Source organism: Mandrillus leucophaeus, unplaced genomic scaffold (assembly GCF_000951045.1).
Source record: "Mandrillus leucophaeus isolate KB7577 unplaced genomic scaffold, Mleu.le_1.0 Scaffold111, whole genome shotgun sequence".
Taxonomy (NCBI): Eukaryota; Metazoa; Chordata; class Mammalia; order Primates; family Cercopithecidae; genus Mandrillus; species Mandrillus leucophaeus.
The window spans coordinates 4,611,021-4,624,456 of NW_012099321.1; the positions used below are offsets into that span (position 1 = coordinate 4,611,021).

Genomic DNA, 13,436 nt, shown 5'->3' on the forward strand with positions numbered 1-13,436 from the left:
CTTAGGCCGAGAGTAGTCACACATATTTGTGGTGCTTGTTATTATAGCACCTTACTTACAAGCACCAATTTTAAATACTCTAGTACTCTGTAAAGAACCACCACAAGAAAGTGGCTTAATGCAAAAGCCATTTATTTAGTAATTCTGCTAGATATTTCTTTTGGTCTGTATGTGGCTTGGCTGGGAAGTTCTGCTTGTCTCCGCTGGGCTCATTAATGCTTCTGAAATCAGCTTCTAGTCAAGAAGGTGTCTTTGATTCTGGAAGTTGGCTAACTATGAGATAGGGTCACTGGGCTTTGTGTTTTTTGTCTACTAGGAGGGTAGGCCAGGCTTCTTCACATAAGTGTTGCAGGGATCCCACAGCATCAAGAGAGTGAAATCCAATGTTCAAACACTTTAAAAGTCACTTTTGCTGCTGTTCCACTAGCCAAAGAAACAGAAAGTTCATCCTCCCCTCAAAACCCCCACTACCCTTCCCAGTCTCTGGAAACCATCCTTCTACTCTCCATGACCATTAGTTCAATTGTCTTGATTTCTCAATCCCACAAATAAGTGAGAACATGCGATGTTTGTCTTTCTGGTCTTGGCTTTTTTAACTTAACACAATAATCTCCAATTCTGTCCATGTTGTTGCAAATGACTGGATCTCATTCTTTTTTTCATGGCTGAGTAGTACTCCATTGTGTATATGCACCACATTTTCTTTATGCATTTATCTCTTGATGGACCCTTCTAAATCTTAGTTATTGCAAACAGTGCTGCAAGAAACATAGGGATGTACTGATTTCCTTGCTTTTGGATATATACCCAGCAGTGGGATTCCTGGATCATATGGTAGCTCAATTTTTAGTTTTTTTGAGGAAAGTACAAACTGTTCTCCTCAGTGGTACATCCCCACTAGCAGTGTACAAGGGTTTCCTTTTCTCTGCATCCTCATCAGCATTTGTCATGTGATGAGCCTCTTATATATTTTGGTTATTAATCCCTTGTCAGATGGGTGGTTTGCAAATATTTTCTCCCATTCAATGGGTTGTATCTTCACTTTGTTGACTGTATCTTTCAATGTGCAGAAATTTTTATTATTTCTTTTTTGAGATGGAGTCTTGCTCTGTTGCCCAGGCTGAAGTGCAGTGGCGCAATCTCTGCTCACTGCAAGCTCTGCCTTCTGGGTTCGTGCCATTCTCCTGCCTCAGCCTCCCAAGTAGCAGGGACTAAGGCACCCGCCACCATGCCCAGCTAATTTTTTGTATTTTTAGTAGAGATGGAGTTTCACCATGTCAGCCGGGATGGTCTCGATTTCCTGACCTGGTGATGCACCTGCCTCAGCCTCTCAAAGTGCTGGGATTACAGGCGTGAGCCACTGCACCAGGCCTGCAAAAGCTATTTAACTTGATGTGATCCCATTTGTCCATGTTTGCTTTGGTTACCTGTGCTTGTGGGGTGTTGCTCAAGAAACCTTTTCCCAGACCAATGTCCTGGAGAGTTTCCTGATGTTTCTTTGTAGTAGTTTCATAGTTTGAGGTCTTAGATTAAGGCTTTAATCCATTTTGATTTGATTTTTGTATATGGTGAGAGATAAAGGTCTAGTTACATTCTTTTGCATATGGATATCCAATTTTCCCAGCATCATTTATTAAATTTGTTTAATTTTATCAAATGCTTTTTTAGCCTCAGTTGAAATGATCATATGTTTTCTATCCTTCATTCTGTTGATAAGATGAATGATACTGATTGATTTGGATGTGTTGAACCATCCTTGCAACCCAGGGATAAATCCCACTTGGTCATAATGAATGATCTTTCTAATGCATTGTTGAATTTTGTTTGCTAGTATTTTGCTGAGGAATTATACATCAATATTCATCAGAGATATTGGCCTGTAGTTTTCTTTTCTTTCTTTCTTTTTTTTTTTTTTTTCATGTCCCTTTGTCTGGTTTTGGTATCAGGGTAATACTGGCTTTGTAGAATGAGTTTGGTAGTATTCCGTCCTCCTCTATTTTTTGGAGTAGTTTGAGTAGCATTGATATTAGTTCTTTCTATGTTTGGCAAAATTCAACAGTGAAGCCATCAGTTCCCAGTATTTTCTTCACTGAAAGGCTTTTTATTATGTCTCTCATCTCAGTACTTGTTATTTATCTGTTCAGCTTTTGGATTTCTTCTTGGATCAATCTTGGTAGGTTGCATGTATCTATGAATTTGTCCATTTCTTCTAGATTTTCCAATGTATAGGTATATAGTTGTTCATAGTAGACACTAATGATCCTTTGAATTTCCACAGTATCAGTTGTAATGTCTCCTTTTCCATTTCTAATTTTATTTGGATCTTCTCTCTTTTTTTCTTAGTCTAGCTAAAGGTTTTCAATTTTGTTTAACTTTTCAAAGAATCAACTTTTTGTTTCATTGATCTTTCATTCTTTTAATTTCATTTATTTCTGCTCTGATCTTTATTATTTCTTCTACTAATTTTAGGTTTGGTTTGCTCTTGTTTTAGTAGTTCTTTAAAATGCATTGTTAGATTGTTTATTAGAAATTTTTCCTCTTTTTAAAATTTTTAAATTTTACTTTAAGATCTGGGATACATGTGCAGAACGTGCAGGTTTGTTACATAGGTACACATCTGCCATGGTGGTTTGCTGCACCTATCAACCCATCATCTAGGTTTTAAGCCCCACATACATTAGATATTTGTCCTAATGCTCTCACTCCCCTTGCCCCAAGCCCCTGACAGGCCCCTGTGTGTGATGTTCCCTCCATGTGTCCATGTGTTCTCATTATTAAACTCCCACCTATGAGTGAGAACATGCAGTGTTTGGTTTTCTGTTCCTGTGATAGTTTGCTGACAATAATGGTTTCCAGCTTAATCCATGTCCCTGCAAAGGAAATAAACTCATTCTTTTTATGGCTGCAGAGTATTCCATGATGTATATGTGTCACATTTTCTTTATCCAGTCTATCATTGGTGGACATTTGGGTTGGTTCCAAGTCTTTGCTATTGTAAATAGTGCTGCAATAAACATACGTGTGCATGTGTCCTTATAGTAGCATGATTTATAATCCTTTGGGTATACACCCAGTAATGGGATTGCTGGGTCAAATGGTATTTTGAATTCTAGATCCTTGAGGAATTGCCACACTGTCTTCCACAATGGTTGAATTAATTTACACTCCCATCAACAGTATAGAGGCGTTCCTATTTCTCCACAGCCTTGCCAGCATCTGTTGTTTCCTGACTTTTTAATAATTGTCATTATAACTGGCGTGAGATGGTATCTCATTGTGGTTTTGATTTACATTTCTCTAAGGACTAGTGATGTTGAGTTTTTTTCATGTTTCTTGACCACATAAATGTCTTATTTTGAGAAGTGTCTGTTCATATACTTTGCCCACTTTTTGATTTTTTTTCCTTGTAAATTTATTTAAGTTTCTTGTAGATTCTAGATATTAGCCCTTTGTCAGATGGATAGATTGCAAAAATTTTCTCCTATTCCGTAGGTTGCCTGTTCACTCTTTTTTGATGTAGGCACTTACAGCTATAAACTTCCCTCTTAGTACTGCTTTCGTTGTATCCCATAGATTTTGGTATGTTGTATTTCCATTATCATTTGTTTCAAGAAAATTTTCAATTTCGTTCTTAATTTCTTCATTGACCCACTAGTCATTCAGGATCATGTTGTTTAATTTCCATGCATTTGTATAGTTTCCAAAATTCTTCTTGTTATTAATTTGTAGTTTTATTCCATTGTCATCAGAGAAGATGCTTGATTTTCTGTCAGTTTTTTGAATGTTTTAAGACCTGTTTTGTGACCTAACATTTGGTCTATCCTTGAGGATGATCCATGTGCTGAGGAGAAGAATGTGTATTCTGCAGCTCTTGGATGAAATGTTCTGTGAATATCTATTAGATCCATTTGGTCTATAGTGCAGATTCAATCTGATTTTGTTTTGTTAACTTTCTGTCTGGAAGACGTTTCTAATGCTGAAAATGGGGTGTTGAAGTCTCCAGATAATATTGTACTGGGGCCCATTTGTCTCTTTAGCTCTAATAATTGCTTTATATCCCTGCCACTTACCACTCTGTGAAAAAAAATAAAAAATAAAAAGAATTTGCTTTGTATACCTGGGTGCTCCAGTGCTGGGTGCATATATGTTTAAAATTGTTATATCCTCTTGCTGAATTGACCCCTTATTTATTATGTGCTGACCTTGTTTGTCTCTTCTTATAGTTTCTGTGTTGAAACCTATTTTGTCTGATGTAAGTGTAGCAACTCATGCTCTTTTTTGGTTTCCATTGGCATGAATATCTTTTCCTGTCTTTTTATTTTCATTCTATGTGTGTCTTTATAGTTGAAGTGTGTTTCTTGTAAACAATGGATCAATGGATCTAGTATTTTTCATCTATTCAGCCAGTCTGTATCTTTTGATTAGAGAGTTTAATCTATTTGCATTCAATGTTATTACTGATAAGTAAGGAGGACTTACTGTTGACATTTTAATATTTGTTTTCTGGTTGTTTTGTGGTCTTTTCTTCTTTCTTTCATTCCTGTCTTTCTCTAGTGAAGTTGAGTTTTTCCTTTGGTGATTATTTAGTTTCTCATTTTTTATTTTTTGTGTATGCATTGTATGTTTTTTGATTTGAGGTTACCATGAGGCTTGCAAATACTGTCTTATACCATATTATATTAACCTGATAATAACACTATTTTGCATAAGCAAACAAAGAAGCAAAAAGAAAACTAGTACAAACTCTATACCTTAATTTCATCCTCCCACTTTTTAACTTTTTGTTGTTTCCATTTATATCTTATTGTACTGAGTATGTCATATACTTAATATAATCTTTGCTGTTTAATACTGTCTTGGCATTTTTAAGCAATTAGACATAGGAAGAGCTTACTGGAAAAAGAAGAAATTAGAACATGTGTTATAATATGTTGTGAAAAAGGATGTTTCTAACACAGTATACAGCATCATTTTAATGGTGATCCTGTCATTGAGGATTTTCCCACTTTCTCCACATATTGTTTTTCAGTCTAGGATTATATTTATAATAGAAATGAGAACTGCTTGAAATATCACATTTTAGAAATTCAGTATTCAATTTTCATAAAAAAGAAATAATACTGAAAATTGAATGTACTAAACATTGCTTAAAATCATGTTTTATATATTTTTATTAAATCATTATTTGCATATTATTACCGATTTCCTGGATTTCAATTGGAGTGGATTCCTATGGCTACTTTAGAATACAGCATATTGTAAAATGAAAGAGATGTGATATATTAATTACGTCCACTAGTTTTTACAAATCATTTATCTTTTTCAGTTTGATTACATGGGCTCTGATATAAACGCTGTAACGCAGAAGGTTATTCAGATAATTGGCCTTGTTAACACTGTAAGTTTTTAAAAGCTATTATTTTAAAATATATTTTATAAAAATGATGTGTATAATAATTTTCTGTGCTGTTGAAGAGCTTCCATAACCAAAGTACTGTATCAAGTGTGTTTTTAGAAAATGTAATATAATGTTCAAGTTTATTTACGATTTTTAATTATATTCTTCTTTTAGATGCTTACCCAGTTACAACTGACTGTCATTATATCTTCCATTGAAATCTGGTCAAATAAAAACAAAATTTCTACTACAGGGCATGCTGAATATGTATTGTTAGAATTTTTTGAATGGAAAAAGGACCATCTTAACTTTAAACCACATCAAATTGCATACTTATTTGTGTAAGTGTAGTATTCTGCATTTTATAACATTAAAGGAATAACTCAAAATGACTTAATATGTTCATTATGAAAAATAAGCATTTATTTTATAGATATCTTGTGTTCTACCCATTTAATATAGATACTATGGAATGTGAGAAATGTAAGCAAGAGTCCTTGTCCTCAAGGAGTTAATGTGAGGCAAAACTTAAAATGTTTTATTAAACAACATAAAGTTATTCGTAAAAGTAAAATTCCACAAAAGGTATTGAAATAACGAAAATTTTAATTGTGAGTGCTACAATTTATTTGATTTCCTTTGGTTTATGAACCTTTAACCCAGGTTATCATATTTCTATATTCCTGGCTCACTTCTAGGTAATTCTTATGTTTTTATTTTCTAATATAGTGAAGGGTTAAATTTTCCTACTATCTAGAATTTAATGTGCAGAAAAATCTGGTCAAAAATAAGTAATAAATGAACAAGGAGGTCATAGAAATTTGAATTTTCAGGGCTATAAATATAGAGGAAACCAGAATAAAAACTATAATCATTAGTGCAGTAGTATTTCCATAAATTGTTAGGCCTTATCCTAATTATACTTCTGGATATTTATCAAATTCAAAAGAGAAAAGTGTATATTGAAATATTCTTAACATTGAAACTTTGAGAGAAATGTATTTATGGCATAATTCAAAGTAGTATGGTGCTTGGGAGATAGTAATTGTTTGATAATGTTTGCTGCTATGAAACTTATCACCAATAATACCACATTCAAATTCACTTATGGCAAGAGTTATTTTTCAGCTACAGGAAACTTCCCACCTTAATAGGAGCCACATTTCCTGGGCAAGTATGTAATAAGGATTTTGCTGCTGCAGTTGCTCTGGTAGGTAATTATCTGGTTTGCTCTCAATACTTTCATGTTTCAAATTTTCCTAAATATTTTAAAACATGCATAAATATATTACTTAGTTTCCTCATAATTTTATAGCTTTTATATTACTAATTTGGAGCATAATCAAGGGGTATGTCAGGAATGAGGCTAGAATGAAGCCAGTGGAAGCATGATGCATTTCCATAAAGATCAAGCACATTTACTCCTGGTTAAGGAGTAATGTTAGATCCTCCAATCCCTTTTCTCCTGGGATGTGATTATATTTTTGTGAAATTACTTGCTATCATCTTGCAGGTCACTCTGTGTTCATTTTTTCCCCATTTTTGTTCTCTGTGCTTCACTTGAGATAATTTCTATTAATCTGACTTTAAATAGAATTATCTATTCTACAACAGTTTCAAATCTGCTATTAAGCCGACCAATTCAGATGGTTGAATTTTTAAATTCTAGAGTATCTACTTTATGATTTGTTTAAAAACTTTGTTAATTAATTAAATCATAAAATCACATAATTGAGGTATAATCAACATACAAAAGCTATACTTATTTAATGTACACAACTTGCTGAGCATGGAGATAAGTATTACACTTGTGACACTGTCACCACAATAAATGCCATAAGCATATTTGTCATCTCCAAAAGACTACTTTGCTCCCTATGCTTATTATTAGTAGTAGTATTTTGTCATAATAACATTTAGTGGAAGTTCTATCCTCTTAGAAAATGTTTTTAAATTAATATTTTATATTTTATTTTAGATTCAGGGTATACATGCGCCTGTTTGTTACATAGGTATATTATGTACTGGTAGGGATTGGGCTTATAGTGTGCCTGTTACCAAATAGTGAACATTGTACCCAATAGGTACAAGTGGGTTCTCTATTCTTTTCCATTGATCTATGTGTCTATTTTTGTAATAGTACCATGCTGTTTTAGTTACTATAGCCTCATAGTATAATTTGAATTCAGGCAATGTGATGCCTCTAGATTTGTTCTTTTTGCTTAGAGTTGCTATGGCTATTTGTGCTCTTTTTGTTTCCATATGAATTTTAGGATTTTTTTTTCCTAATTCTGTAAAAACTGATGTTGATAATTTGATAGGGATTGCATCAAATCTGTGATTGCTTTGGGTAATGTGGTCATTTTAATAATATTGATTCTTCCAATCTATGAGTATGGGATATTTTTCCATTTGTTTGTGTCATCTACAATTCTTTTCCTAGTGGTCTGGAGTTCTTGTACAGATCTTTTACCTCCTTGGTTAGATGTATTCCTAAGTATTCTCTCTGTGTGTGTGTGTGTGTGTGTGTGTGTGTGTGTGTGTGTGTTTATGTGTATGTGTTTGTGTGCCTACTATAAATGAGACTGTTTTCTCGATTTGGCTCTCAGCATAAATATTATTGGTATATAAAAATGCCACTCATTTTTGTTCATATATTTTGTATCCTGAAACATTACTGAAATAGCTTATCAAGTCTAGGAGTCTTTTGGAGGAGTCGTTAGGGTTTTCTAGGTACATGATCATGTCATCAGTGAACAGAGATAATTTGACTTCCTCTTTTTCAATTTGGATGCCATTTATTTCTTTCTCTTGCCTGATTGCTCTGGCTAGGACTTCCAGTACTATGTCACATAGGAGTAGTGAGAGTGGGTATCCTTTCCTTTTTCCATTCTTAGGGGGAATGCTTTCAAGTTTTCTCCATTCAATATGATGTTGGCTGTGGGTTTGTCATATATATAATTCTTATTACTTAGAAGTATATTCCATCTATGCCTCATTTGTTGAGGGGATTTTATCATAAAGGGATGTTGGATTTTGTCAAATGTCTGTTCTGCATCTATTGAGATGATCATATGGTTTTTGTTTTTAGTTCTGTTTCTATGTTGAATCATGTTTACTGATTTATGTTGAACCATCCTTGCATCCCTGGAATAATGCTCACAGATTGTGCGCTTGATCTGTGTTCTCTCCCTGGACTTGGAGCAGCAGGAATGGAGGCAGTAGTGGCAACAAGTGAAAAGGGCTCGTCAGTGACCTCTGGGAGTAGAGTAGTATATATTCTGTTGGTACATGAAAGTGCCTGGCCTCCTTTGTTGATGTGGTGGTGTCAGCTGGCACTAGGCTCCTCAGCTCAGGCAGTGGGGCCAGGAGTAGCTTGGGCCCACAGGGGAGGGTATAGCAGCAGCTTGGCTCAGGGATGGCAGGCCACCAGGCAGGGATGTTTCAGTAGTGGCAAAGCATCAGGGATAGAATGGGACACCTCCAGAACAGGACACACTCCAGCAGTGGTTCTGGTTCCAAGCAAGCAGAGTGGAGTAGTTGCTCAGGCCATGGGGATAGGGCAGTGTCATATCCTTCTCATGTGGAAGCATAGCTCCTTCGGGTGGGTTCAGCACCTATGAGGACTGTAGGAATCTCCAGTGGTGAGGACTTTAGGTATCCAAGATGGCGATGGGGGCTGCTGGGGTCCTTTTGCTTACCTTCTCCCTCAGGGAGAAGTCCCTCCTGTATGTAGACTAATCTGAGCTGGGAGACACAGTCGTGGAGGCAAAGTGTTTTCTTCTGTTCTCTGTGTGGCTGTCCTGGGTTTCTATGTGTTTTTGTTTGTTTGAGTTGGAGTCTTGCTCTGTCACCCAGGCTGGAGTGCAGTGGTGCAATCTCAGCTCATTGCAATCTCTGCCTCCCAGGTTCAAGCAGCCTCCTGAGTATCTGGGATTACAGCCATGCACCACCCCGCTTGGCTAATGTTTGTATTTTTAGTAGGGACAGGGTTTCACCATGTTGGCCAGGCTGGTTTCAAACTCCTGACCTCAGGTGATTTACCCATCTTGGCATTCCAAAGTGCTGGGATTACAGGCATGAGCCACCACGTGTAGCCCATCCTGAGTTTTTGTGCTACACAGGGCTTCTGCTCTCCTTTGATATACTTGGCACCCTTATTTAGCTATTTTCACCAAAGCGTAGTTGCTTATTCATTGTTTTGACTGTCTTTGTAGCAGGGACAAGTGGTAGGGGCTTCAGTTGGCCATCTTGCTGCTGTCACTTCCCTCCCAATATCTTTTTTTAAAAAGTTTCTTTTTAATTTCATTATGATTAGTTTAAATTTGTGTTTCTTTACTGTTCTGGTTCATCCATTTTGATTTCTGTTTGTATGTTTTTTTAGCTTACTTTCCTCATAGGACTTTCACATATTAAATGCTACAGAAGGCAGGGCAAATTAAGAAAACAGGTACTACACTAGGTATTTCAAAAGGATTTAGAACAGAGAATTAGTTATACAGGTATTTCACATCTGAAAAAAGTCAAAAGGGAATAATGAGTTAACAGATAATAAAATGATAGTTACCACTCCAGAACTAAGGAAAATTGGGGTTCCCGAAATTGAGGTCAGAAGAGGGAACTTCCAACTGGCATTTAGGTCTCTGGAGGAAGGAGTACTGCCTCAAGCTGCTGCTACATTGAAGGGGCATAATTACATGGGTTCTGATAGTACTGGAAGAAGTTGGAGTCAGGAAACTATTGATCCTGGAGTAAACTACAAATGCTGGAATAAACTTCCACTTTAGGAGCAAAATGGTGCTGACTGGGCCATGGTGCTGAACGAAACAACTGTCCGCGGGGAAAAGAAAGCCACTTCTTTCTTCCAGCTGCAGATAATTTGGTAACAAAAAAATATGAGAAATGTAGTTTGCAGACTCTTAGTCCCACAATCTTATAGCAGAGTATAGAAGGGTAGATTTGAAATTCGTTTTGTTGTTTTTTATGGTGCTTGCACTCATCTGTTATATCATTTTTTCTTATGAGATTTCTTAACATATGAGGAAAAAAAGAGGATTCTAACTTTTTCGTCTAACGGATAGTAGAGGGAATAGGGATCTACCAAGGTTAGGCAAAGATGTGGCTTTTGCTACCATTTATTCCTTGCTTCTTTCCTCATAATTTCTTTTGATCAAAAGCTGGGATGGGAAAGGAGAGATTGCTTGCATTCAAGCAGTCTGCCAGGAAGTGAAATTGCTCTTTTTTGAAGGTGTACTGAAATGTTCGATGCATTCGTTTGTTGTTATGTTGGCCGTGCTGTTTTTCTACCTGTTAGTGGGTGCAGGTGAACAATAAGCAACCCAGGGCAGTATGGAGAACCAAACATTCAGAAACATCTCCGTGGATTGTGGCTGCCTTCTCTGAACTACTCTTTACTTATCACTCCCTCACTATCATTTACTTCAGGTTCCATCAGAAACCAACTACCTTTTTACATTAGAAGATCAGTTAACTTTCTTCTATGATGTTGTTGTTTTTGTATTTTGGAGATGTTCAGTGGCCCGTATTATTTTGCTATGTGGTGGAAGAATTAATTGATTTTGGTGGAAGTACTTAAATAAACAGAGTAATGTCATGTGAGTAATTAAGGCATATAACAGCTGAGTTATTCTGAATGTTTTCAATTTTACCTGCAACTTCAAAATAATTTGAAATTACTTAGAAACAGATGATAGCTATGTTCTTTCTCCTATATCACAACACTTTAATTGTGTTCTGAATAGTCATCTGAGCAGGACTCTTAAAGGAAAACATAAGCATTGGAAATTATGTACAGGAGGACAATAAAACCTATGAGGATGTATTATTTATCTATTGTGACATAACAGATCACACTAAAACTTAGCAGACAAAAACAATGCAGTTCTGTAGGTTAGGAATCTAGGAGGAATTCAGTGGGTAGTTCAAACTCTAGATTTCCAACAAAGACAAAATCAATGTGTCAGCAAGGGCTGGAGTTATCTCAAGGTTTGACTAATGGAGGATATGCTTTCAAGCTCAGTCATGTGGCTGTTGGCAGACCTCAGAAAGTCATTTCCAAGATCACTCATGTGGGCTTCTCTACTAGTTCACCTCACAGCATTGCAGCTGGATTCCCCTAGAGTGGGCAAGAAAGAGCAAGATAGAGAATTTAAGAAGCCAGTCCTTTTATAACATATCCTGGACATGATGACACATCACTTCTGCTATACTCAGTTAATTAAAAGCAAGTCAGTAAGTCCAGCCTATACGCAATAAAGTGGGATTCCACAAGGACATGAATACCAGGAGACAAGGATTATTGGGACCCATTTCAGAGGATGTCTGCTATAGAAGGAATGTAGAATCGACTGTTGAAGAATATTAAAGGCATTTTGTTTAAAATAATTCAAAGAAGCCATAAACTAGGGTTTTTGACTATTCTGTTTGCTAAGATAGCTGATAATGTCATTAAGTAATAGTATTTTGAAACTTAATATAACTATTATGTGGACTCACTCATGTTTAATAAATCTATAATCAAAAAATTTATATAATTACTATAATTGCATCCACATAGGTATCTTGAGTGCATTTTAAGAATTACTTTCATACACTAACTTTTGATTCGGTAAATATTGTTGTATTTTAGAACTGATTATAATTATTAGTTAACTTTTTCTTTCTCTTATATTTAGTACCCAGAGGGTTTATCCTTGGAGTCATATACTGTCATTATTGTTCAATTGCTTGGCCTTAATCTGGGATTAACTTATGACAAAACTGACACCTGCCATTGTTCAGGAGATGTTTGCACAATGACACCAAAAGCAGTGTAAGGATTTTCTTTATTAAATAGACTTGTTCTTTCTTTAATTAATTTCTTTTTTCCTTGTTTTCTTTCAAATTTTTTTCTTTTTAATTTTTGTGGGTACATTGTAGATGTACATTTTTGGGGTGCATGAGATGTTTTGATAGAGGCATGTAATGTGAAATAAACACATCATGGAGAATGGGGTATCCATTTCCTGAAGCATTTATATCCCTTGAGTTACAAACACTCCAGTTACACTTTTTAAGTTATTTTAAAATGTATAAATAAGTTATTATTCATTGTAGTCACCCTGTTGTGCTATCAAATAGTAGGTTTTATTAATTCTGGTTTTTTTTTGTACCCATTAACCATCCCCACCTCTCTATAGCCCCCTACTACCCTTCCCAGCCTCTGGTAACCATCCTTCTACTCTCTATTTCTATGAATTCAATCGTTTTGATTTGTAGATCCCACAAATAAGTGAGAACATTTGATGTTTGTCTTTCAGTGCCTGGCTTATTTCACTTAATGTAATGATGTCCAGTTCCATCCATGTTTTATTTTTAATTGTGGATACATAATAGCTACACATCATAAATACATACAGCATGCATATTTATGATATAGGTGTGATATTTTAATCCAAGCATACAATGTGTAATGATCAAATCAGGGTGATTAGGATTTCCATTACTACAAGCATTTATCAATTCTTTGCATTAGGGATGCTCCAATTCCACTCTTTTAGTTATTTTGAAATATGCAGTAAATTATTGTTAACTGTAGTCACCTTATTCTGCTACCGAACACTAGATCTTACTCTGTCTATGTAACTGTACTTTTCTACTCATCAACTATCCTCTTTCTACCTCCCCCTCCAACCTTTCCAGCCTCAGGTAACCACCATTCTATTCTTTATCTCCATGCATTCAACTTTTTTTAGTTCCCATATCTGAGTTAGAACATGCAATGTTGTCTTTTTGTGCCTAGCTCATTTCACTTAACATTATGTCCCAGTTTCATCCACATTGTTGAAAATGAGAAGATTTCATTCTTTTTTATGGCGAATAAAATCCTACAGTGTATATGTACAATATTTTCTTTCCAGATTCATCCACTGATGGACACTTAGGTTGATTTTATATCTTAGTTATTGTGAATAGTGCTGCAGTAAACATGGGAGTACACATACCTCTTCAATACACTAATTTTTTTCTTTTGAATATA

At 35.5% G+C, this 13,436-nt stretch overlaps 1 protein-coding gene across 1 annotated transcript in view; it reads left to right on the forward strand.

Moving 5' to 3' along the window:
• LOC105549068 (disintegrin and metalloproteinase domain-containing protein 5) overlaps positions 1 to 13,436 on the forward strand; it is a 128,217-nt gene that overhangs the window by 25,842 nt on the left and 88,939 nt on the right. Inside the window, exons 8-11 of the mRNA XM_011993428.1 lie at positions 5,327 to 5,398; positions 5,573 to 5,739; positions 6,527 to 6,608; positions 12,094 to 12,230. Of these exons, the coding sequence (XP_011848818.1) occupies positions 5,327 to 5,398; positions 5,573 to 5,739; positions 6,527 to 6,608; positions 12,094 to 12,230 (458 nt within the window). The remainder of the gene's footprint in view (positions 1 to 5,326; positions 5,399 to 5,572; positions 5,740 to 6,526; positions 6,609 to 12,093; positions 12,231 to 13,436) is intronic.